We start from the raw sequence: 27,389 nt of genomic DNA on the forward strand, positions 1-27,389 counted from the left end.
GAGGTGAGAGCCCAGTGCTGCAGCAGGCTCCCAGCTGGGCATATACCGACTTGCCAGACGGTGCTTCGGTGGCTGCCTGGAAGGTCAAATCATAAAAGGTAACTGTAGGATTCGTATGCAGGTAATTCTCTTGCTAGAGGCATTACTGATGATCTGTCTTTTGCTTGAGTATTATGTTTTTTCTTCCCAAAACTACTTAAGATTAATTTACGCTGAAAGCTCAATCCCCTCTGCCCAACATATCTGAAGGTGCTAAAGGTTTCAAAAGCAATCAGGAGAAGGATGGAAGACAAAACGTCATCACACAACCTTTTCTTTCTTTAGGATGACAACCACAAAGAACGATCCTGCTGAGAAGTATCCATATAACCAACTTCATCCGATTTTAAATTAGTAATGAGAATTCAGTGAGGATGTACTCTCTCTGCATTAAAAATGGAATCCATCTATCACTGGTACTTCCCTACCATGCGAAATATATTAGGAAAAAGTAATGTTGTCAAAGGTACAGTTAAAGTTGCCCATATAGTACTAGTTTGTTCCCCTCACACAAAAACATATTGCTGTCTGGCAATACATTGTTTTCCACAGGATTGCACCCTCAGAGTGCAGAGCATGTAGTAGGCGGTTCTGGAGCAATTATTTAAATATTTGCTGTATACTAAATAATACATTGCTGTGGTCCTACATGATTGCACAGAACTTTAACTTTGCTCTGAAGATCTAATTTTTAACTTTAGAATGGTATTATCTATAGCAATTACCATTACAGTTTCTGATCATTTAAAGATACTTAGGATTTATTTTTTTTAAAGAGATAAGAAAAATGAGGCACAAAAAATAAGCAAGGTGGAAAGTCCCTATTGAACAAATCCACCTTACTTTTTTAGTACTTCAGTAAGCAGACTGTCTGAATCATTGAAACATGGTTTAACAGAAAATGGTTTAACAGTTATTACATGCTTCCCCTTACCTTGAGTAACAACAGTTTGTCCAGAACACCCAAACTCAGGGAAAACAGCGAAGCATACTTCTGCCTATCAAGTAATGCCTTCTAGTCTTCTAGTGGTTTTCATTTGCAATTATCAAAATATTAAGAGGAAGCTGTACTGGTTTTGTCCACGTCTTTTTTTTTTTTTTTTTTTTTTACAAGCTCATGCAACCAATCCATCTCAAGTAATTTCTCCTTCTCTGCTCATACACCACAGCAATGCTATCCACTTTGGACCAGAGGATCTAGGAAACAATCACCTTTCCAGTCTCTGCTCTTGACTTGCACTAACAAATCCTATTTAATACAAAGTATGAAAGCAAAAATCATATTTCAAATAAGTTTCTTAACATCATTTAAATTTGAAATCCTCCTAAACATTAAGCAGCTCAACATCAGCATTGGAATATTTAATCTACTTAAGTCAGTCCTATTTTGCTTGTTCTTTTCCAACATTCTTCCTTTTCTTCTTTCTAACTATTGCTCACCTGTGAGGGTTTGAAACAGATATATCTTCTGTGAGTTTTTAGTGTGCACTGCACACGCAGATCGCCATCAGGGCTATAACCTTTAGACATTAGTGATAATGCAAACAATCTCTCAAAGAGCAACTTGCTGAAGAATGGCACTATGAGACACCAAGAGCAGAAAAGCATGATGAGCTGCTCAGTAGTATTCAGCCTACTCGTGCTGGAATTCAGAATGGTTTCAGAACTGTTTAAGTATTAAAGCCATGTTAAAACATCACATTCCTCACATAATAAGCAGGAACAAGCTCATTATTATCTTACATCAGAATCCTGTTGACAGGCAACAAGTGGTGTTTTAACCAGCCACGAGATGAAAGACATCTGAAACTGGAAAGGCCTTTTTATTGAAATAAAACCTTCAATCATTTTTCACAGTTAAAAACTGAAAACACCCACTGTGCTTTAACAAATGGACTATGTTAAAGGTACCGTCACTGAATTTTTAATTCTCTTTAGTCTGAGCTTTTGCACTGTTGTCTTGGCAGTGCGACATCTAAATTTTTTTTGTCTGCTGTAGATACATTGCAACCAGCTACAAGTAAGTTTCATGACATTGATGAAATTCCCTCTGTGCAGAAAAAAAAAAGATCCTACTTGAGGAAGGGTTTTATTTTGGAAGGTGGGTTGTAGCTTCATTTTGTTTGATTTTTTAAAGAGAATTCTGCCTGCTACCTACTCATGCAACACGTAACAAAATGCTAAAGTAAAGCAATTACCTTTTCAAAAAGCATAATACTATGAACATTATCTGTCACGGTTTTGCAGATATTGGGGAAAAAAAAAATACATACCCACAATCTGGAGCTGGGCACCACCTACAATCAGGATCCGCAACCAGCCATCGCCTAAGCATAAACTCTTCGTATTTTTCCATCAAGATGTCGTCATTTAGTATCAAACGAATATCATGAGGATTAAATCGTTCTGAGCATTCTGGACAGCTAATGTTAACTCTGCTCTCGGAGATTTCTATCCGGAGATACTGACGCAAGCAATCCACACAAGATCTATGGTGACAAGTCATTATCTCTGGGAACCTGTCCTTGGAGTGCCGCAAAAGGCACAAGGGACATTCCATGAAGTCTCCACTTGGTTTGCTGCTAGAGGTTGTTCCGTTATCAGAAGAGGTACATGTAGAGAATATAGAGTTCTTGTCTGTACACATTTCTGAATGAATACTTTCAATACTTGCAATTCCATCAACACCTCCATTTAAATCCCTAGACTTGCGTTTTGTATCTTTTTTTCTCCGAAAAAGAGAACCCAATGAAATTCTTCTTTTCTTTGGTGCCTTTTTGACTGATGGCAAGCTCACAGACGAAGCAGAAGACTGGAGGTCCCGATCAGAGCCCATTTGCCGATGTAAACTCATGTCTAGGTCACTCATCAAAAATGCGTTAAATTTCATATACAACCCTAATCATATTTAAGGATCAAAATGGAGTCAGAGGATATAGGCATATTATTATGTAATCCAGTTTGAGAGTCTTCATGCAGAAAATTCACACATATCTGCTTCCAGCAAATTCTTCACAGGAATTCCCTATATTAGGAGGAAAGATAAAAAAAGATTAGAATCACATCCATCACTTTTAGTTCTGAAAGATCACAGCACTCTAATGACCGTTATTTCTACCATCTTCTCACCATCTGACCTGATACTTCTGTCAGCTTTTTCTATCCATTATATCCTTCTCATCTTAACAAGCCTGAAATTTCCAAGTGGTCAAGGAATATCTTTGTTACACTTCAGCAGTGCTAAGAACAGCATCTTCACTCCCCTGCTCCCTAAAACCAGGGCGGGTGTGTGCGTGTGTGTGTGTACACACGCATGTGTAGAAACTACCACAACCCAAGGTGACAACTAAGCAAATGTATAGCAAGTTCTTCTGTAAAGCATAGTAGCAGGCTTAGAGCATCAGAAACTTTTCTGTTTTCTCTATCTTATGTTTCCCATGCATGCAATAAGGTCATGTACAAACTCAATATCGTTAAGGAAAAGAAACACAATACTTTGTGCGTGTTTTGAATCCATTTAGACTACCAGCAGAAATTAAGTCACTGCAGCTAAACAGCTCAAGATATTCTCAAAATCTAAGAGTTCTCAGAGAAGTACGTAGATGCATATTTATAATGTAAAGCACCTGAATATTTCAGGAAGCAGAGGTGGAGAGAGAGTGTCTTGCCCTTCAATTTCCATATTGCAATTCAAGCAAAGACTACAGTTAAGGTGACGGCATTTGAATTTTTTATCATACTGGTTTTTGATAAAAAAACAAAGCCCAAAACCCAGATTCCTATCACATATCAAGCTTCAATTATTCCCTATGTACAAGATGACAGTTGCTTAACCAACTGGCTCCAAGCAGAGAGAGAAACGTGTTAGGATTCCTGTTTTCCTCCAACAGAGGAGACTGCTACAAAGAAGTGGCAGATCATCTCCAAGCAAAAACACTAACTTCCCCCAAACATGCAAGTATTCCCACTTCTTGGAAGACTGATTGATCCAACTGTGGGATAAGCAGGTTCATGGAAGAACTGGCTGAAGGGCAGAGCTTGAGGAGTTTCAGTGAATGGGGCTACATCTGGTGGGCAATTGGTCACCAGCGGTGTTCCTCAGGGTTCAATTCTAGGGCCAGTCCTGTTCAATATATTTACCAACGATCTGGATGCAGGAGTTGAATGCACCATTAGCAAGGTTGCTGATAACACCAAACTAGGAGGTGCTGTTGACTCTCTTGAGGGACAGGAGGCCTTGCAGAGGGATCTAGATAGACTGGAGCATTGGGCTATGATTAATGGGATGAAATTTAACAAGTCCAAATGCTGGATTCTACACGTGGGATGGAGTAACACCAGGCACAAATATAAACTGGGAGCAGAGTGGCTGGAGAACAGCCCTGCAAAAGGGATCTGGGGGTGCTGGCTGGCAGCAGGCACAGTACAAGTCAGCAGAGTGCCCTGGCAGCCAAGGGGGCAAACCGCATCCTGGGGTTAAACACAGCACAAACAGCCCAGCAAAAGAAGGGATTATCCCACTGTTTTTAGCGTTGGTGCTACCTCACCTGGAACACTGTGTGCAGTTCTGGACCCCACAACTGAAGAAGGATGTGAAGGTCCTTGAATCCATCCAGAGGAGGGCAACAAAGCTGGTGACAGGGCTGGAAGGCATGTCCTGTCAGGAGCTGCTAAGGACTCTGGGTTCATCTAGTTTGGAGAAAAGGAGGCTGAGGGGTGACCTCATGGCTCTCTGCAGCTTCCTGAGGAAGGGGATGTGGAAAAAGAAGTGCTGAGCTCTTCTCCCTGGTACCCAGTGATGGGACATGTTGGAATGGTTCAAAGCTGCACCAGGAGAGGTTTAGACTGGACATTGGGAAGCATTTCTTTACCAAGAGGGTGGTCAAACACTGGAACAGGCTTCCTAGAGAGGTGGTCAATGCCCCAAGCCTGGTAGCATTTAAGAGGCATTTGGAAAATGCCCTTAATAACATGCTTTAACTTGGTCAGCCCTGAATCAGTCAGGCAGTTGGACCACAAGATCGTTGTAGGTCACTTCCAACTGAAATAGTCTATTCTATTCTACAAGAGGAATTTTTCTAACTCTCTGAACTGCTTCTATAATAGAAGAGTGCAAAGGCATTCCTTACGCAACATCGGTGTTGCATGTCTGGATGCAACTACTGTCAGCACTATTTCTTTCCTCAGTGTTTCTCAACTTACCTCCCAGAAAGGTGTGCAACGGGTTTCTATGATTTTACCATAGGATGATAAAAATCAGAAACTGGACACTAAAAGTAAGTCAAAAGGCAGAAACAAAGGAACATGGAGGGCCACTGACGATAATTAAAAAAAAAAATCTTCTGACAAACATTTTGGTATGGAGAAGACCAAGGGGAAAAACCCACTGGGTGAGGTGAATGCCTCTATTTACCATTACCCAGACAGTCTACACACCAGCTAGACACTGGCTGAAACACAACCATGTGCTGTACATCTCCAGGAGTGCATCTGAGATGACTGGGTCAAGACTAGGAAGCTTCAGAGGAAGCCTGACCAGCAGCAGAACGAGGAATCCCTCTCCAAAGAGGAAACCCAGAAAGAGCCCTCGGGCTGTCCAGCTCACCAGAGCAATGCATGCAGCAAACCCACTGCTGGGCCCTCTTCAGACTACTGTAGCTTGATATTATACATGCACTAGCAGGTAGCCAAGTCAACACTGCTCAACTTATACTACCATCCAGCACAGTAGTATCTCACAAGAATACCTTTCTCAAGTGTAAGAATTTAAAAGAATTTTTAAAAAACACACCAAAAAAATCCACACAACAACAACAAAATCAACAGGAAAAACCCCTCACATCTCTTGGTTTTGCTAAAAAGAGGTCTTATGTTTTGGGCCACTAGACTTTTTTGTTTGGGGTTTTTTAAGAAAAAGAAGCCACTCTTATTATATTTTTTTCAAATGCCTAATTACTCTTTTCCTTTTTTTTTCCCCCCTAATAAAGGAAAATCTTACCTCTGTGGAACACTATCCCCAAAAAATCTTATTTTATTCCCAGGGTCTAAAATAAGGCATATTTCAAGAACATAACATAAGCTTCACTCCCTCCTAAGGGAACGTTTTCAGCATAAAATCCAGCCAAAACGAATCTTGGATGCTTTACCTGCTTCTGTCCCCAAAACAAATTTAATAGTTTTGCAGCTGCTGGTTCTCATTAAATGAGCTAAAACATTCCCTTACCTAAAGAAAAAACATGAAACTGAAAAAACTGCTCAACAGTGACGACAGAAGGGAACATCCTTCTCTCTAGGATCTTGGTACGATGTTATATCATAGATACATGTGGTTGGCAGACATGCACAAATTCTATAGCCTATGGCTGACAATAAATTAATTTTGTATGTCTAGAAGTGCAAGAATAATCTTGAAAGTATTATTATAACTACACAGATACTACCAGAATAGTGGAAAATGCCATTCTCCCCAAGCCAGGAGAGTCCATGAACAACATGAACATCAATCAAGGCACTCGTTTCAGGCAAGAAGGTTTTTTTTAAAAAAAAAGAAAAAAATGAGACAAAGTAGGAAGTAAACACAGCAACACAGCCAAGCCTGTGACTACAAGCTTTCCCCTCCTTTTTTTTTTTCCTCTGGAGAGGAAAGATCGTGCATTACAGCATTTTTGCCAGTTCCAACAGATGTACAAAATCAAGAAATAGCAGTTCTAGTGATGAACAAGTTGTACTTTTAATAAATAAATAAATAAATAAAGATAGATTCTCCCATGCTCTAAAGAAGGAGACCAGTACATCCTATAGTTCTCTTTGCATAATGGGATCTAATAAGTAGTCTCTCCAAAATAGCAGATTGCTCTTCAAATGAAACTGGTTAAACTTTGTCAGGATTTTCAACTAGAGAAGTTGCCAGTTATTTCAGACAATCATCAATTATGCTCTTTAGATTTAAATGCATAAAGCTAGTTTTAAAAGCCATACTCTTCCTTATATAGTAATTTTGGATTGCCATTTTAGTGACGTTCAAAGATGACTTTGCTGAAGTGAAAAGATCCAGTACACGATTTATGATAGGAAAAAATGAAGACAAATGTTACAATGCTAATAATGATCAGAGCTGTATGAAATCATAAAAGCCTTACTAGCGCAATCTGGAGCGCTGGCCAGTTCTCATATTACCCAACCCAACACAGCATCTGCATGGCTTTGCTGACGGAAGGAAAAAATATTTGATTCTGTACAGCCAGAGAACACAATGCCTGTATTATTCCAGCAACGAGTCCACATGAAGGAGATATGCTGTGTGAAAAATGAAGCTCTTAAATCAAAAGACTTGAAACAAGCCAAGACAATTATGGTAACAATAACGAACTATCTGATTTTGACAGGCAACATTTGTCGCGAGTTCTGCACCACTCACTGATCAGTATAAACTCTTGTCAACATACAGAAGAAACCAACACAGGCAACAGCAAAGGGATAGAAAAACCACACACAAAGTATAACTCCTAAAAATGTTAAGTTCACCACTGTCCTCAACATTTCCTCAAAAGCACTTACCAACTACAGAAAAAGCATGTTTCTGGCCCACCATGCCTAAAGCCCTACCACAAACCCAAATTCCAGCCATGCTTTGCATTCTGCTCACACCACAGACTACCACAAAACACCAGTTGCCACAGCACAAACACACCTTGTCATTTGAGGATTTCGAAAAGCACAAATGACGTTTACAGACAGAACTCATGTAGAACTCAGTACTTAACCACTATCTGTTCCTTCAGTAATCCTTCCTAAACTGTTTGCTGGGGAAACCTAACATCCAGTTAATTTCCTTCTATAATTCTTTTCGACCATGCTGCTTTAAATAAATACTATTGCTGACCATATAATTGAGGGGGAGAGAACAGAAATCAGAATAATCTTACAAAGAGAGATATTTTCAACTTGGAGATGACTGGGGTGAAAAATACCTTCCGGTATGGCTCTCCAAGACATAACCTTTGCTTGTCTCATCTTACCAGTTTCAAAACTTTTAGGAAATGCACTAAGGCAGCTAAGTATAACCCCACTGATTTTGCAGGAAGGGAGTGATAAAGCTCTACTTCTGTAAGGCAGCTGCTGTGGGAGACTTGTGATCCTAACTGTCCTCTGAACACACCAGAGGCACAAGCTCAATCTGCTCCCTGCTCTTCCATTACACATTCAACCTGGTGTTCAGGAGCAACAAATGAGGGAGTCTGTCATCAGTAAAAGCAGCTTCACACACACATTTGCAAAATGAAGGCAGGCTTAAACATCTGTGTAGGAAGGAGGAAAAACCACCATAAACATAGATATAGCTACATCCTCACTAAAACCCTTCAACACTCCCTCATGTCACTGGTGCTTACACGGCAAATTTTGATTCTTCCTGTTTCAAATGAACACTCTTGATTTTAGGTATTTGCTCCTCCTGGCAATTTAACCAAGCATTGACTTTGTGTTAGTACACTGAAAGCTATTTCTTGATTAAAACTGATTAATAACAGCTTCCTTCTTTGACGTCTGTAACTCCCAACATCTATACTCTGCAGCTGCTTTCTGAGATGCACTGCTCCAGCTTAAAGACAGCTGTAACAAAAAGAGCCCAGCGCTCAAAATTCATCCACCAACAGATCTGAAACACATTTCGGCCTCCTTCCAATACGCATCTTCTATTGTAAACCCATAGTACTCTGGAATTTCTAAACTATGATGTTTTTAATAGAGGTATCTCCAAATACTACCCAAACCTTTAGAAATCTGCCATGTCAAGTCTCAAGCTTTACATATCATCTTTAAACAACAGAAGAGCTTCAGTGAAATAATTTCACTTTTTAAATTTATCCAAATGAAAAGACTGGGAGCCGAGTTACCTGCAAGTACTGTACCAAGCATTCACTCACTAGTTTCACATGGGAGGTTGCAGCAGGACCAGCGAAGGTGCTGGCAAGATCTGGGACATGCCCATAGCAGCACAGAACTGATAAGCAGAACAGAGTAGGGCCTTTACCCTGAAACTGAAAGGAAGTCAAACCCTCTGGGACGAGCCAGCTTGTTGACACGCTTAGACCATTAGATCAGTGCTGAGTGAGAGACAAGGGATCTTCCAGAAGAAAAAGGACTTCCTTTAACATATGGGAGTTTCTGTAAGGCAGTTTACTTTAGGAAAGTCTTCTAATTATTAGGATCAGTTTAGAGACACTAAAAGTAATGCCTTGTTAAAATTAAACAGAAGACTATTAGTAGATACTGAAAGCAGATGAAAGGTTAAAGCAACTCCCTCATCATATGCAGCTTTTCTTTTCAGCTGTTAATCTGCACTTCAACTGAGGTGTTCAATAAAGCAAGAACAAGATTGTTATTTATTTTTAAAGCATCTTTCAACAATCACTGAAGTAAAACATTATGGTTTTTCTAATCAACTTTTATGTCCAGATTATTGCTCCGTATTCTAAATCACATTATAAAGAAACTTATATTCACAGATACTATGATACAAGAATTTAAGAGAAAAGCCACTTGTGAGGCAGAGACATTTTAATCTCTTAAAAATCTACATGCTGCACTCTTACCACGTCCCAGTTTATTCTGATTGCACTTTATTTTTCCTTAAAGTCCAGTGTCAATCATCTGGAAATTCTATTTTCACTTAAAGACAAAGCAATATAGTTTGTAAGATAATGAAGTAAACAAACAGACTATGAATCCACCTGGGCTCAAAGCCTGAGACAGTCAGACTGACTGGGCATTAAAATCAAAAGATTGACAGTATTTAAATACACAGAATTCTGCAGAGTACACACTGCAGAATTGCCAAAAGTTAACTGATATACAATGTTCTATTTTAAAATTCACAACGATACGTAGCACATGACAAACCAATCCTGACAGCTAGAAAAGTCTTCAATAGCTTTGTTAAAAAAAAAAAAAAAAAAAAGAAGTTATGCTTCTTCCTTAGAAATTTGTGTGTAATACATCCTGTATCATGTGTCCATGACAGCTGCTATTAGGAAAGGAAGTCTTGCAAGCTGCTCAACTAATCCTGAAAGTCTCTGAACGACTGGTTGCCAACTCCAGCAAAACTGTTCCTCTTGCAGATAACACTTGTAAAGAAGAGAGTACACTTAAAGCCTCGCCCCTAAATTCACTTGGGTGGTGGGCTGTAGTTTTGGGTTTTTTTCGGTCACCATCCTTTCAAACCCTGGAGGAATACACTACAATCAAACAAAACTGTTTAGAAGAGAAACATCTTTTCTTCTACAATTCAAACGTTTAGTAAAACATTTCATCAGCACTTTGATAGGCAAAGTCAGCCATGGTAAGATGGAGATCCACTGACACTCTTAAGGGTCCATACTGTACTTTTGCTAACAAATGGCAAACGGGCAAGAATTCTTTAAATTCAAAAAATGTTAATTTTCCAAACCAGCAGCATTAAATCTGGGTATCTTGAGGGCAACGGTTGACCAAAGCTAAGAACTAGGTGGAGAGATGCTTTCTATTTGTGACTCTCCAGACATATGTCTATTGCAAATAAGACTAATAGGATCAATTTTCCCTTATCTAACTGAGCAGAGCAGTCTTAGTTCAACCATGCACTCACTTGCTGTGGCAAAAGCTTATCCTACGCACTGTGGTGCACTACTGTAAGCAAATGTACACAAGCTCAGCCAACAGAAACCAAAGTCTTGGAAATCCTGAGGGGGAAAAAGAAAAAAAAAGGAAAACAAAACAGCACTAGAACTTTTAACTATTTTAATCCTTTAATCGTTAAAATCCTCACACCAGCACAATTTTTTTTTTCTTGAATGAGTAATGGGAATGCCTTCTCTTTGTGCAGTGATGGGCACGTATTTTCACTTCTGAATACTGTGCAGAGATTTATTTATATATATACACACACACACACGGAAGTAATATTCCAAAACACCTGGCTAGCTAGTGGTCTGGAAGTAGAAGCAACACTAAGGGATTAAAGACTGCACAAGCTTCCTATGCACCAAATACGCTAACTTTATTAATACTTTCATTTAAACTATGCACTCTTTCTGACCATCAGCTGAAAAGAAAATTAGCCTGTATGAATGAATTGTCCGAAAGATTGACAAATAACCGTTTGACCTGCCTGACAAAAAAATTACCATAAACCCCAAATCTTTGCTATCCCCAAAAGTAAAAATATACTGTAAATTTTGCTTTTAAAATCCTAATCATCTGCAAGAGCAGTCGATGTAAAAAAACCAAGGAACTTAATACTGAACTCTGTCTTCTGAGAATGCTTACAGGGTATGAACAGATCCAGATACTTTAACAACGCAGTCTTAACAAAAGCATAAATGAAACCAAGTAAATCATATCATCTAGCAACAGCAATAGCAAAATAATCCCAAAGCAAACTTTCAGGTTTTTAGCTCTGCATTTATTTTAGTTAAAAGCAAGTATTCTGCACTTTTGGTTTTGCTCTTTAAAACTACTGCTGAATGATACCTCTGAATTTACCACAGCTGCTTTTTATTCTAAACTATACATTGCAAAATAATTGGAGCAAATATATACACCAGTGAAACAGTATCAGAAAGTTTTGTTTCCCGCAGTGTCACCAATCCTACAAGTGGAAAACATTGCTACACTCCTAAATGCTGAGATCATTCCTACAGAAAAACGGCTCCAAAATGAAAATAACCAAGACTCACAAATTTCCAGAATAAGCAGATGTAATTTCAGGTCTGTAATTTTGCCTGATCAAACAGTAATGGCAGTACTGAATTCTGACAGGATTTTGTTTTCAAGGAGGCTTTTAAGTTTGCTCTTATATAAAAGACAAACCAAATAAAATGTACCACAACAGAAGGTGGGACAAATATTGTAGTAGCGGAATCTGAAACTAAGAGCAGGAGTTCCAGAGAGAGAATACAGCCAGAATTTGAACAGCATACCATAGACACATGGAGGGATGTACAAGAGGTAACAGGTCCCAGTTACTGGCTCCTATTGATTTTTAAATTCAGCAAGTGACAGGTTTCTGTCTTGCACTGAGAAAAAACTATTGACCAGCTGACTGGCAGCATCTTCCAGCTCTGTTTTTTCTCCAGCATAATTAACCTCTCTTTTCAGGGTGGAGAGAAAAAAAACCCCACATAATCACACACTGATCTTGAAACAGCTTTGCCTCAAAATAAGAAGTGCTGAAGGAAACTATTAATGGATTACTTTTTAATCCTCTGGTGCTATTTTACCAGTTTTATTAACAAAACAGATATACAGATATACTTTGGATAAAACTTACAAACTAAAGTAACTAAAAGTGAGCAAGTTAATAGTGGTTTTGAATTCTTCCTGTGAGATCAAATTAGGCTGTATTACCTTACCATGGGATGCAGTAAGAACCTGGTCACAGTTTCTGAAAGCCACTGACAACTCACAGCAACTTACTAAGACACTTTAAACTGACAGTTATTTCAGCCCTTGAGAACTGAACAGCTACTGTGCATTGGTCTCATTTGATAGAAGTCTCTTTACAGAGGAACTAATAATTTTGGTAAATATAATTCAATATATAGCTTTCAGAAGAACTTGGCTGACAGTGAGTAATTCATGCCAGTCTGTTCTAGCAACAGCAAGTCCAGGACACAGACAGGAACTGTGACAGAGTTACGGGTAATGTCATAACTGCTGAAACTGCACTCAGGTCAGGTACAAAGTTACACCAGCGTGACTGCTCCTGGTCTCTCAAGAAGCGAGATTAGTGCAAAGCCTAGTGTAACATGCTCAATTCTACCACTGGCTGGCCTACGAATTTATCCTGTCGGTACGTTAACTGAAAAATCCTGCATGGATGTATTTCAAATCACCAAGTCCGCTTTTTGTTTAATGATAGCTCTAGTTAAACTGGTGCAATTTCAAATACAGGCCAAGATCAAAAAAAGAATTGAACAACTCAGAGAAAAAGAGACAAAAAAAAGACAGGGAACAGTCTAGCCAGGGAAACAAAAATATTCCATCCTGCCAGGAACGCTACCTCTAGCTTCCAGACAGGAAACATTCACTGCCTCCAGAAAAACCATTGGCGTCAGGAAACGGCAGAAGTACCATGAAACTTATCTCACAGCTGAACCTAACGTAGGACAAAAGGACATTAGAAAAGGAAGGTGAAGACAAACTGACTAGCCATCAAACACACAAATCTTTGCTTACAAATACATGAGGTGAAAAGTTCAATCTTACTGATGCTTTTTTGGGGGAAAGAATCGGTGGAAAGGATTCTTCCAGCCCCACTGAAAAGAAATAAATAAAAAAAGACCAGGCTGAAAAGATAGAGTCCATTCAGCATAGACAGGGCAAAAGAACAGGAATGATCTAGCAGCCTTTACAGACTCCACTAGCATTATAAACAGTGTAAACACTAGTTAAAAAGCACAAAGCAAAAAAAAGCTGAATGCTTGTCATTAAAAGTACATCTGATGCTGTACCTATGCTGGAAATACAATATATGCCAACAGGAGGAGTTATTCTGCCAGCATAGTTATTCCACCTACAACAACATCATACAATACACCAAAAATATGCTGTGTCAGCACACAGCAGGATTTAGCCAGGTTGATGTCAGTTTTTCCAAAGATTTTTTCACTGACAGCAACACAGTGTAACTGTAACAGACTGGGTACTAAGCAGAATTTCTGTACGCAAAAAACTGCCATATCAAACGGCTAGAAAAATTCGTGAAAAAAACACCCATTCGTGACTTCAAAGACTTACTCTTGTGAAACTTTTAGTCCTCGTTGCCTCATTAATGGCCATCCAAGCACAAAGCAACACGAGGGAGCTTGTGAATCCCCAGCAAGCCACTGTGCATTAGCCAGAAGCCGTACAGTCCTGCACATCAGGCGACACTCCGAGTCACAGGGTGCTGATGAAGCCTTGGCAATGCTGCGACATTTTGGCTTGCCAGAATGCTTCACACCAAACTTTAGGGGGGGGGGGGGGGGAACCAAACCACACAACAAAAAAACCCTCAAAGATACCCTGCTGTACTTAATACATTTAACAGCAGAATAAAAAGTCAGAAAAAAAATGCACGGGACCTACAGTTATTTTCCTCTGAGCTGAGCAGTGCTTCATGGCACACAGTGAGCAACTGCCCGAAAGGAGAAAAGTAAGCGTGAGTCAAGATGTATTTGCACTATTCCATTTACTCCATGACTTTCAAATTAGCAAGTTACATCTCCATTGTCAGGCCCTGCAATACAACTCCCCTGCCTTCATGCTTTTGAGCAAGGGTTACAAAGCGTTTTTTCCCCTAACACTTCCCCTCCTTCCTGCCATTTACGCACGCAAACTCACAAATGAAAACTCACAAATGCTAACGTGTCTTTAAATACACTTTGTTGGATGTTACTTTTTTCCTCCATGGAGCATCATCTTAAACAGCTCTTTTTACACAATTAAGGAAATATCATTAGTTAGGCCCTCTTTGTGTGACAGACTGTGACACATCATCCATTTCAAACAATTACAGGCACAAAAGAAAAAAAATTACATAAACGTAATGCAATTCCTAGAAAAGCTACAGTGCTTATTTTCTCCATTTAGAACAGTTAAACACTTTCTAATTATAGTCTCCAAACAAACCTGTGTTATTTCAGGTTCTGAGGTAAAACCAGACTTGGGGAGGTTTTACATAGTAACACTGGGAAATGCCTTCAAGTATACCCTTTTTAGTAAAATTAGAAAAAAACAAAACCAAACCCAAAACCCACCACCACCTTAAGTCAGATTTAAAAGGTAAAATGAATTAGTAAATTCATTTGGTAAAATGAATTAGTATGGAAGACACTGCCTCAGGCCAAAAATGCTCGTTAGCCTAAGACACAGTCCTGAAATGTCAGGATGAATTTTTCCTTTAAAAAGTAGAGTAAATAATTTGTAAATGCTACAAAAGTTTCTTGTTTATTTTTTAAATAAGCTGCAATCCTGCAGCTTGACTTTGAATCCTGTCAGTGACACCCACAGTTCTGCTCTGATGGCCTTAAATATAGCTCTCCTGAGCTTTTTGCATCCAGACAAATCTTAGATGAAATAAGTATCTTAAAATGAATCTCACACACAAGCTTTCATATTATTTCCAAGTCAAAGATATTTGTTTAATCAGCAGTAACAAAAGTCAATCCTCTGTTCATCCTAAAAATACAATACCACCTTCTCTGGCAGATCATAAATGCACACAGTATGTTTAAGTCCCTACTTTCTTTCTACTTGCAAGTTAACTTACAAGAATTTCAAATTGCATTAGATTATTATTATTTATTTTTCTTTAACCGAATCTAATCTTAACACTGGAAAAAAATTCCTCGAGCAATACATGTAGTTTGCTTCTGAGAAACATCTTCACTTGGAACACCAGCAAAGAACTGTTACTGTAATCCCAGTTTAAAGAGCTAAAAGCAATATCTTGCAAATCAAGAGAGCATCGGGCACAAATATTTACAAACAATCTGAAATGTCTGCAATAAATAAATGGAACAATACATACTTTGCTAAGTACATTTTCTACCCACAAAAGATATTTAGCAGGCTACGAACATAATTCACAACGATTTTTCCCCTCCGCACCAAACTCCGCTTCAATTCCAACATGCCATTATCCACACCGACCAGAGCGACTGAATGTGCGCAATGCAAAACCTCACCCTAACTTTGCTGACGTCAAAGTTTTCTTGCCAACAGATGCTTTGGAAGCAGTTACATAGCACAATGGAGATTTAATGTAACTCAGAGGTTGGATTCCTGAATCGGAAAACAAAGGCAGAAGAGCAGGAAGAGGGGGAGGACAAATTCAGTTTTTCAGTCCGAGACGACAGCTGTGTCGGGCACAGTCTCTCCATGCGACTGGCACGTTTTCCAGGCTTCAGGTAAATTCTCTGTATCATCCAGAGCCAGGAAGAGAATAAAGCAGCAGCGGTAAGAGCTGAAGTGGTCAGCTGAAGCAACCAGCCAGGCAGCAAGCGGAGAGCCAGCATGGCAGAGGCACAGCCTGTGCCCTCTCCACGTCCTGCCGGCCGGTCACAGTGGCTCGGCTCAGCAGGAGAGCAGCACAAGCCCTCGGCTAGCACACCTTGTCCCTTCGGGCCACGCAGCCTGACTCAGACAGAGTAAGGGCAGACATCATGTATTTGTCATCTTTTCCATCTTCCAAAACAAAGCAGATGCCTCAAGTAAGAAACAGTCATTTGAATTACTCTAAAAGCAGAAACTGGAGCCAAAGCTAACAGTTTGTATATTCTGCAGATCGTTAAAGACTACGGGATTCCTGAAACTGCCTGCAGACACTGTGTCCATGACGGTGGCAGAATACCTCACACTGGCTACCTGGGAAACAAACAGTAATACTGAAAAGATCTCAGAAATTAACTCAAAAGTCTCCTCTATTCACTCAGTTTTTTTACGGTTACCAGGGGTCATTTGTGATCCAATCCAACAAAAGGAGCATTCTGAATTTTCACTCAGAAAGGTGGCATTGACTCTCCGCAAACCACACACAGACACAAAGGCACGTTCACAAGCGTGACAGCTCATGTCACAGATCCTCAAGCATGAGCCTGTACACTCAAAAAGACATTGACAGGCACCTTGCTGCACCAGCACCATGCGAGCCATCTTCATACCTTTCTCTCGGCTACTCACACACATTTATAACAAAAGGCTCTTCACTCCTATCTGAGCTTCTGCCTGACATAACAGCGAGTGCCACATGAAACAGAAGAACCCTCACAGAGGACAACAGCAGCCAAAACAGATTTAAAATGTGGATTTTACAAACCTGCACACAAACATTCAAGGGTAACGATGTTTAGCTTCCACAGCCACTGACAACATGACTCGGTTCTTGAACAAAAATCAGCTCCTGGGAGAAAAATGAGCTTCTGACAGAGAAACCAGCCAGACCAGAGGTGATGTTGACATCTGAACGAAAACCAACCCCAAAGAGCTTCCAGTTTCATATTCACAGAGGGCCACGTCTGCCTCTAGATAACCTGGTGACACTATCAAACATTTCCTGGAGTTAACTGTAGTTTACTAAGAGATCCCGTTCCAACTCAGTGGACTGTGATCTGAACAAGCCTGTATTTGCGTTTGCCACCTCCCAGCAAGACTGGATCAACACAAAACCTGGACACAATGCCAGCTGCTCTTTGCAAAGTCACAGAATCACGGAATGTTTTGGGTTGGAAGGGACCTTAAGAGACAACACCTTCCAACCCCCCTGCCATGGGCAGGGACACCTTCCACTAGAGCAGGTTGCTCAAAGCCCCATCCAGCCTGGCCTTGAACACTTCCAGAGATGGGGCATCCTCAACTTCTCTGGGCAAGCTGTCCCAGTTATCACAGCTTCCTTCTCCTCATCTGTAAGGATTACTACACAGGTCTAAATCCTAGGCTCTAGTCTCAACCCAGACATTTCCTCTGGTTTTTGAATAAATTCAAAAAACGCAGTATGTTTTCTCAGGGGGGTGGGGGGAGGAAACAGCTAGGGTAAACAAACTCCAAAACTATTTAAGGTTTCAAGAATAGAGTATTGTCACCAGCTCCATTCTTTGGGCAGCACAGAACCGCCTACAGCAAAGGTGAAACACATCTGTGCGAGACATTAATTTTTTTCCCCAAGCTTGCTTTATAACACAGGATGAAACTTTCACAGAATTAATAAATACCCTTGATGACTGTTTCATATTCAATTTGAAATGGACTTCTCTAACCTTGTTACGCTGCAATATGCGTGTGGTTTCCTTGCTACAGCTAGCATGAGACAAAAATGAATCATATGCTGTACTGGTGCCAAAACAGAGAATAAACCAGGCCAGATCACTGTTACTGAGGAATGAAAGTCCCTTGCAAAACCTCTGTTGCACATCTGCTTCCACTGTAGGATTAAATTTCAAAATCGCTGAAAAAGTTAACAGCTTCACCTGAAAAATACGGGATATAAAATATCAAAACAAGTTCTAGTAGTCTAGAAGTAAGACATTTTAATCAGACCATTTTAACATAAGTTGTTAAAACAGAAATTTTGATAATTTAATAGTTATTTAGAAGCTTCAAGTCTGTGATACAAAACAGTAGATACTTCCACGAATTTTATTTACTTTGCAAAAAATTGCAAATGTTTTACATTTCTGGTATGTTAAGTCTGTTTTCAGTAAGGAGGGTTTATAGACTGTTCTCTAACCAATTTCTCAACACTGCATTAGAAAAACAAACAAGCAAAAAAACCTAACTGAAAAGTTATTCAGAAATTAATTCTGAAGTTCTCTTAGCTGCTCTTTCCTTTCTTTTTTTCTTCATGTCTTTTTCCTGCTCACATCTTTTAAGATTACCATTATCAATAAAGGTAATAATGACAATTCCCTTTCGGTCCTTATCTGTGAGCTTTCTGATCTGCAATCCCACTCTTCAGCACTGGTCCTTAAACCATTCTACTGACTGAAAGCTACCAAATACTGAACATAAATGATTTCTCACTCTTTTAAAGTTGCATGCAACTACACTGGTACTCTGCTGCAAACTTTTAGCCAATATTATTAAAGAATCCTCCTCCGAAGAGCAAAACTGTTGACAAACAGAAAAAAAAAAATTGTCACCATGTAGCTATCATAGTTGTCTAACAGAGCTGTGCAACGGAATTAAAGAAACCAGAAAGGTCAGAGCACATTCAAACGGGTTCCAACATCAAAACAGGTAGAGAATATGAATAATAAATGCAAATAAACTAGAACAACAATCTGCCAAGTCAAGTCTCATGTCACAATGCTGTCCAAAAAGGAATTGTTCCGGCTCACATCACAAGACTTTCATTATTTACTTACACTAGTGAGCTTTAAATCAGACTGAAATGTATGCCAAGTGCAGCCTTTTTAAATAACTGCTGGTTAGGCTGACATCGTTTCATACCAGGAAGAAAACAGCTACATTCAAAAAAGATACGGCTTTTTTAAATATAACTTTTTATATAACTGGAGTAGTTCGTATCTGCCTACACTTCCCCATTACAGAGGTTACAGCAGCTTTAGCAATGTTTGCAGCTTTTCAATGGAACAGCAAAGAATCTGTCAGAAACAATTAGCAAGTTATTAAAACTTAACAGCTTTCCCTGTGTGGGTACAATCACTCTCCTTTCTACTCAGTGTCCTCCAAATGTCCAGTCACAGAGTCACCTCTGGAACCACAATCGAAGATTGTGCTGCTGAGACAGGAGGGAGCAGAAAAGGAGAAAGACAGAAGAAATACCAAATGGAAGGAGTGAAAGATAAGCTATCAGAGAAGTCCCAAGTCTCTACAACTGGCATATCGATGCAATACTGTTTGTTCACTAATTTCACCTCAACACTAACAACGTGGGATACAAATTACTGAGAGGAGGGAAAAGGGGCAAGGATGTGACACAAATTGTTCTCGGGACTGTAAAAAAGCAGGTTTTTAGGAGTTGCCTTTTTTCCATTAGGTATCCTCTTAGCCTGGTGTAAAATAATTGCATAAGTGATATCTTCTACTCCCTCCTTAAGTTTGGCTTGATAACGAACAAAATTAATATACGAGTTTGGACCAGCACTCGTGACAAACCAGGGTTCCTACTTTAATTTTCTATCTTAGTACAGACATCTTTTCTAATCTTTCCACATTTATCTAGAATATCAAGATACACCAAGAATGCTTAGCTACCAAGTCGTTTTCTAGCAACCAGGACAATAAAATTTTTGTATTAAGTAAGAAGGTGTTTTTCATGTAAAAGCAAGCATTTCCCATAGTACACTTAACTTAGTATACTACATAAAAGTCCATACAGCCATGTGGTACCTGGCAGGAATTACATAGCAAGGCTACTATAACTACATCACAAGTACTAATGTGGTTACAGGAGACAAATTTTATCCTTCTTCTGTCCCCCAGAAAGTCCTTGCCCCAATAAATACGTTATCTGCTTCTGACATACAACATCATCAAATACAGTAGGGATAACAGAGGAACACAAAGCTACACCACGAACTGCTTGGACATTTAACATTGCACACTTGAGTGCTCAGAAATTAAGGATACCATAAAAAATAAATTCAACATTCCCTGTCCATCCACTTGATTTCATAGCTGATGCACTGGAAGGCAATGCAAACGTCAGTCCAGTCTCAACACATACAACGGCTCGATCTGAGTATCTGACCCTCGTCACCACTTTCAGGGACATCAGGACATCTCTTTCCCTGTCCACAACAGAGATCCAACTACTAGGGTCCTGTAAGCAGACGTGTAGATTAAGTGGGGCCAATTGCTTCCCACCCCAGGAGCTGGCTGCTTACTACAGGGACAAGCTGTGAGTATAGCACCAGGCAGGTGAACTCAGATGAGAGAAGATGGAAGACTACTGCTGTTTGGATCTGATTTAGCAGCCATTTCCAGGTGTTGGGGAGAAGGACACCAAGCCAGATGAAGTATCCTAAAGGCTGGGTCTGGCTTCTGAACTTCCTGCAGGATCACACAGACATACTGATTTTTCTGGAGCTCGACTCATTCCATGGATGGCTATTTCTCATTTCCCTATTAAATGAGGCCCTGTATCTTATGTATTGTACATTTTTGCTTTACGACATTATACAACACTGAATTCACAGATATCACACAAGTTTGTAAGACCTTTTTATTAGACTAATGGCTTCAAAAAATATTAAAAAAAAAAAATCAATCTTCAGAGTACTCCTGTGAAATCTTTGTAGTAATTCTGCAATGGAAGGTTATTTTTCCAAATTTGTAAAATGGGAAACAGACATCAAGGCTAAAACTGCCAGCTGAAATAAGATTAAGATATTGCAGGCTGCCAAAGTTGTACTGTCAGTATAGGATTGTATAGGTTCGAACTTATACTGAGAACCGACAGCAGTAGCTACCTGCAGATCAACACCTGAATGTCTAAAGATGGGCTTACAGAAAAAAAAAACCCACAAACACCCCACTACCTACAAGGGCCTTGCCCAACATCACATAAACACTCTACAAATGCGGCTACCACAGACAACTCGTTCTAGAATTTCCTATCTTGAGTTTATACCCCAGCATGCCTCAAATAACGTGGCTGTTGTCTATAACGATTTAAATGTCAACATTATTTTTTCTGTTGATAAGGCATAAGAATGTTCTCTTCCACAAATTTTACACAATTTAGTAACATGCAGACACCAAATTAGAAGACTTAGCTAGCAATAGCCAGAATTAGTTTCTCTTTGAAACTTCTAGCCCTCTAACAGATTTGATTAATATTGGTCAATGGTTTCCAAAGAGGAAAACAAACCTAGAAGAATTCATTCCGTCAAGGAGACTACAGTCTGCTGCAGTACTTTTCAAACTAGGGGTTGTAGAAAGAACACAATAAACTGTGAAATGAATCCACGCTCGTGCAACAGCAGACATGGGGTGGTAGCTTAGAGGGCTATCCAGGGCTAAGCTTCATTTAACCTTCCGATCCCTCCCTCCCCAGGAACCGAACCCGCATGACAGTGCTGGCCCAGAAGTTGGCCAATACTTAGCAGGAGTAAAGGATAATAGCTGTGAACAGTCCCTTCTTTCCTTCTATCGCTTTCTTTTGCAGATGTTCAAGTTTGAGAGCTACAAAATTACATGTATGGCAAAAAAGGAACAATAATGGGAAATCGGGAAAACTACCTAAAAAAGGGAGATTTGATCTGAAAAAGTTTAAAAGCAGCTGTTTCAGTAGTTTCACCCTTCATCACTCAATTCCTCTATCCCAGCATGCAACCTGTTCTTTCTACTCTTCCTCAAGGTATACACTTATCCTGTGTATTTTGACAAGGGTGTGTAGTGATAGGACAAAGGGCAATGGATTTAAACTGAAAGAGGGGAGATTTAGGTTAGATATAAGAAAGAAATTTTTCACTCAGAGGGTGGTGAGGCAGTGGAACAGGTTGCCCAGAGAAGTTGTGGATGCCCCATCCCTGGCAGTGTTCAAGGCCAGGTTGGACGAGGCTTTGGGCAACCTGGTGTAGTGGAGGGTTTCCCTGCCCATGGCAGGGGGGTTGGAACTAGATGATCTTTGAGGTCCCTTCCAACCCTAACCATTCTATGATTCTATGATCCATTTTCCTTCTCCCTCCTCTGTTGCCTCTACCCACCACCTTTTCCTTTATCTCCTCTGAACTGGACGTAGACATCTCCCACTCTCCTCCTGGTTCTCTGCCAGGTCGAGAGGCTTGAAATAGAGGAAACATTCCTCCTTCTCACTTGGGTGTCTCACTACTGTCTTGATGCCTGGCAGCTGGCAGACAAAATATAAGTATCTCACCAATTGCTACAATGGCTGAAAAAGTCTGGTTGTATGTAAAATATTCAGGAATTTAGATGCCACTCCAACCAGTCTTTAAAGAAAATGCTCAAAATAATTTTCTAAAAATTTGCCATTCTTTGCAAGTTTTCACAGGCAAAGAACAAAGATGGAGCACGGCTTCTCTAAGGAAAAAGACAAACCAAACAACAAAAAACAAGCTCCAAAACACAGAATTATAACTTTCTCAGAGCAGTTATAGGGATTATATCTTTAAACAATAAGAAACCTTTCCTCTGAATTCTCAGAAACAATATTTGGCAGGGGTTTTTTTTATTTGTTTTAATAGCCAAGTTAAGCCACAAAATATGTTTCAGACCAACTACATTTTGAATGAAATATAATAAAAACCTGAATGCCTGGTTTCATAATGTGAAGTATTAAACAATCTTATTTATAGAAGATACTGTCAGTTCCAAGTACTATACAGACATATAGCCATACACTCCTAAAAAGATGAATTCTCTTGAATGCTTACTTGATGATAGTGGCCTCAGTCAAAATGAATACCTACCATGACCATTTCCACTACATCATACACTTAATGTATGCGTAAGCATGTCTTTCTGCATGTAGTGTAAATTCTAAAAACAAAGCACGAGGAGAAAGGGCGCATCACTCATATACAGATAGGAGGTTGAAGTAGACAGATGATGCGACTTGCCAAACTCTCACACAGACAATGCGCAGAACAGCCCAATGACAGAGGAGAATGTGTCTTACCTCGCAGTTAGCCTAGGACTGCATGAACAGTCAGCCGCCTACATCTGAGCTACCAAACATTAAGCCACAATAGCTTCACAACTTGCACTCATTTGCCTGTACTCTATGTAGCACACCAGTCCAGGCTCTCATCATCATGGCTATCCTTAAAAACATTTATAAATCCCACCACCATTTGGAGCAGAAATAAAGCATGTTTTTGCCTCCCACATACGTATCCCCATAGTCCCTCTCAAATATCCATAGACTATGGCAATACAAAAAGATTATGTTTCTCCCTTTTATCCACTGCTCATTTTACAGTACAATATAATCCATATGATTTGACATCACTGGAGAAAGATCCCTCAATTTTTTTCTTTGCTCAGCAAAATACATGGTCTGTAACAGCAGCCTGAAGATATTTAATACCATTCAACAGTATGCCTTTCTCATCCTTGGAAGGACCCACATATCTAGAAGGAAAGACAAATACTTGACAAAATAGGATAAAAACAATCCTGCAGAACTTAATGACATTTCCAGTACTAACTTCATAAACTGTAACCAAAAAAAAAGTCGATACTTTTAGATTAAATTTTCTACAGTTAAGCACCCAATAAAATTTAATCTACACATAGAAAAGCTCACTATACAAAGAATTTAAAAGATTGAAGGCCTTGCTTTTGTTTCTCCAAAGTGAAGCATTCTTCCCTAATCAAGAAATAAAATATGTACAAGATCAATCATGCTATACTAACACTCAAACTAATTCTGAAATACAAGTTCAGAAAGGATTTAAATACTATACTACTGTAATTCCAAATTTAATTAAAAAAGCCATTTAAGGAATTACTTCATTTGATTATGTTTTGTAAAAGAAACTGCAAACTTCCAACTGACTCCTAATTCATAAATTTGTGAATTACAGCACGAATTAGAACATAATGAAAAATACCCTGGTGGAAGTGCTTATCTTTTTTACAGGTATTTGCTTGAAAGGGATAAGATTTAGCTTCTATGTAAGACATACTATTTTGATACACCTTTAGTAGATATTGTATAAAGGCCAATCATATTTTATTCAAACATCATAAATCTTACAAGAATTTATTAAAATATTGCAATTTTAATATATTTCAAGATATCAGAAACCATGAGAAAAAACCACAGTTATTTAAATAATCATTGACATTCCTGACTACCCTCAAAGTTCACCACAATGTAAGAACAGTTGCACTGGATTTCACAAGCACAGGATCCTGCCTCCACAGAATGGAAGACTCCATGGTGCAGAGGAAGGGTCAAAGAACTCTCCCATTGGGCCCATGCCCTAAACAAACTTTTAACTTGACAGACTGCTTTGAAATCCAAAAAGTAAGTTTATCTCCCTGTCAGTATGTTCTATCACTTTCTATATTGCCATCCATGAGTATCAAATCTCTCTCTCTCAATGCTGTGAATGCTCAAGAAAGTATATGGTAACAAGCTCTACAGCCTAATGAAACACAGCTCAAAAATCATTACTCCTTTAAAAATCAGTATTTAATTTGCTACCAATCTTACTGAATATCTTCTTGTTCTTGTTATGATATGAGAACAGAAGTTCTGACTTATCCTCATCTTTCTCATATTTGAACAGAATTGCCACCTAGAGAGATGTGAAGCCTCAGAGCAGCAGGGTTAGTCGGGGAAGCAAGTGCATGACCAGAGACTGACTGTCAGAGGGAAGAACTGTACAAATCTTGGCACCATTTACAGCGACACACAGCCACTTGTAATACAGTAAATTACTTATTTTCTAGATTTACAAACAGTTGAAGGATCCTTGTTTCTGCTTTTGTCAGTGCATTAGCAGAAAAACAGGAAATGAATCAGACTGAAATAATAAACCTTCAGAAGAACACCATGAAATTTTTTGCTCTTACATAAGATTAATTCTTTTTTAAAGTGATAGGAACTTCAATAGACAAATTGATCTAAAAATCACAGTTTTAATAGATAGTAGAGTCACTATGGATTGTTCAGAAAAGGAAAACAAATTTGGGCCTTTTTCTTTATTATGGCGTATCACAGGTCTCTTCCACAGTTCTTCTGATGTATCACACTTTCAGTTGGCTATTGAATAAATGGAATTTAAGTGATTCATATATAAGCACACTGACTGATGGAACACCAGCCAAGATAAGACAGGAGGGCTGCCAAATAAACAGCAGTGCCAAATTACAGGGAACCCTTCATTTTCTTCCCAGCTTTGCCACACAACAGGCTCTACTTCGAACAACTCTGGCCCTCTGTTTTACAGATACACTGTTGATACTGCATTTCCATTCCACTAAGACTTCCTTAAATGAACTTTAAGAAATAAGATACAACAAAAACAACCTCAAGTTCTGAAATCACTTTCCAATGTAAGTGCAAAATCCTGTGACCCTTGAGCACCATGTCTTCTGGACTCTCTCATCTCTTATTTAAGAGGAGTAAAAAATAACCATGTAAAAAACCAAACCAAAACAAAAGATAGAGAAGACAACTATTCAAGAAAACACCTTCCCACAAAAAATTAAAATGGCAGTCAAAAGCCAGATTATTTTGATTTAGGATGTCACTGGACATTTTAAGACAGCTATCTAATTGCATATACAGAAAAACAACATGTTTTTCTGAATCAGGCTATAGCCTAATTTCAGAATCAGGCTACAACCCCAACTAGATACCATACTAATCACTAGAATTTCAACTTTAGACTAAAATTTTTCCCCCATAATCAAAACTAGTCTATGTGGGGAAAAAAAACCACAAAACCAAAACTGCTTCTTAAGCAGGTACCGTTTTTCTCTTCATCATAAATTTTATAGCAACTTGACAGCACTTTTTTTTTCTCATTTGTGAAGCATTTTTAAATTTGTGATAGAATCTCCTTGGAGCACACTGGATGTCTTTTCAGCTGATACTGGTATCTGTGATTTAATCCCAGGCTGCAAAGTTTTCACCAGCCACCTACAGGGGTCAGAAACCAATGTGTCTCCCCAACCCAATGCAAAACACCTGCCCTTTCCCAGTCTGGGCTGCAGAAAGGACTTGGATTTGGTTTGGTTTTCTTTTAAAGGTGGAGGGGATATTTGACCTCCTGTCAATACCTGTATCAGCTACCAAAAACAACCCAACAAAACCCAAACAACAACAAAAACCAGCAGGAGTATCCTGATACTCTGTGTATTACTAAGATCCCTTTGATACCTGACGAGGTATACACAGTTAAACCAGGTACTACACTTTGGCTCAGAGGTGAATTCCCTTCGTTTTCCTTTACAGCATGGGGTGAAGTAACTCCCTGATACTTCCATATTCCCCTCTGATTACATATAGTATCTAAAATAGCCTGCACTTTTTATCAAAATTATTGAATTAGAGATCTAATATTGTAATAGCAAACCAATTATTAAAAATAATTGGTTTTACTCTAAAGTTTATTTTTTCATCATTGTTTTAAATGCCTCAGAAATTTATTTATTAGCTATAAACTAGTTTGCAACCACAACTGGCAAGAGGGAAAATTTTTAAACTGATGCCTTGGATGTCAGATGCTCCATTATTCAAAGTTCTGCCTTTTAAAAAGAGTATTAGTATACAGTTCTCGGTGAAAAATGCAAACTCTCTCAAATCTGGAACAAGCTTGTTAAAGGGTGTTAAATCAAACATATAACCTTGAAGTACAAATTTTATGGCCACATAAATACACATTAGAATTTCAATTTTCTAACAAATGTTTTCTTCAAAAAAAAAAATCCTTCCCAAATTACCAGATACAGGATGGAAAGCAATGTACTTTATTACGATGTAAGCACACTGACCTATTCTAACCAATAAATAAGTTTATGAAGAAAAGTTTGCTTAAAGAAAGAAACTAATGTTTCTAATGAAACAAAGTGCATTCTTATCCAGCTATGACAGGGATTTTTTTCCAATAATTTAATGATTTTGATGCTATAACATTTAATAATACACCCTGATTAAAAGCAAGAGGAAATCAGACCAATTACTGAGCTAGGGAGGTATATAAAATACAGTCTTTGTATTCGTATGTAATTCCCACCTGGTCTGGCTAGTCAATAAGAATAAAATATTTCACTAATCATGGACTTGGAAAGCATTTCTCCAAACCTACCAAAAAACTGCTGTGAAGCAGAGCTGAACTGATAGAAATCTTAGAAATGATGTTCTTTCCAGGAGATTGCTGAAAGCACTA

General features: G+C 38.9%; 1 protein-coding gene across 4 annotated transcripts in view; it reads right to left on the reverse strand.

Annotated features, from left to right (window-relative positions):
* Positions 1 to 27,389, reverse strand: part of RNF19A (ring finger protein 19A, RBR E3 ubiquitin protein ligase) — a 59,553-nt gene that overhangs the window by 18,551 nt on the left and 13,613 nt on the right. For 3 of the 4 annotated variants that reach the window (XM_086608770.1, XM_086608773.1, XM_086608772.1), the window contains exon 2: positions 2,313 to 3,064. In XM_086608770.1, coding sequence (XP_086464896.1) covers positions 2,313 to 2,929 — 617 coding nt within the window. In that variant the 5' untranslated portion in view covers positions 2,930 to 3,064. Of the gene's footprint in view, positions 1 to 2,312; positions 3,065 to 16,876; positions 17,001 to 27,389 lie in introns of those variants that run through there. The other variant, XM_086608771.1, reaches the window with a different exon arrangement.

The sequence above is a fragment of the Tauraco erythrolophus genome, chromosome 3 (genome assembly GCF_009769465.1).
Source record: "Tauraco erythrolophus isolate bTauEry1 chromosome 3, bTauEry1.pri, whole genome shotgun sequence".
In the NCBI taxonomy this organism is placed as follows: domain Eukaryota; kingdom Metazoa; phylum Chordata; class Aves; order Musophagiformes; family Musophagidae; genus Tauraco; species Tauraco erythrolophus.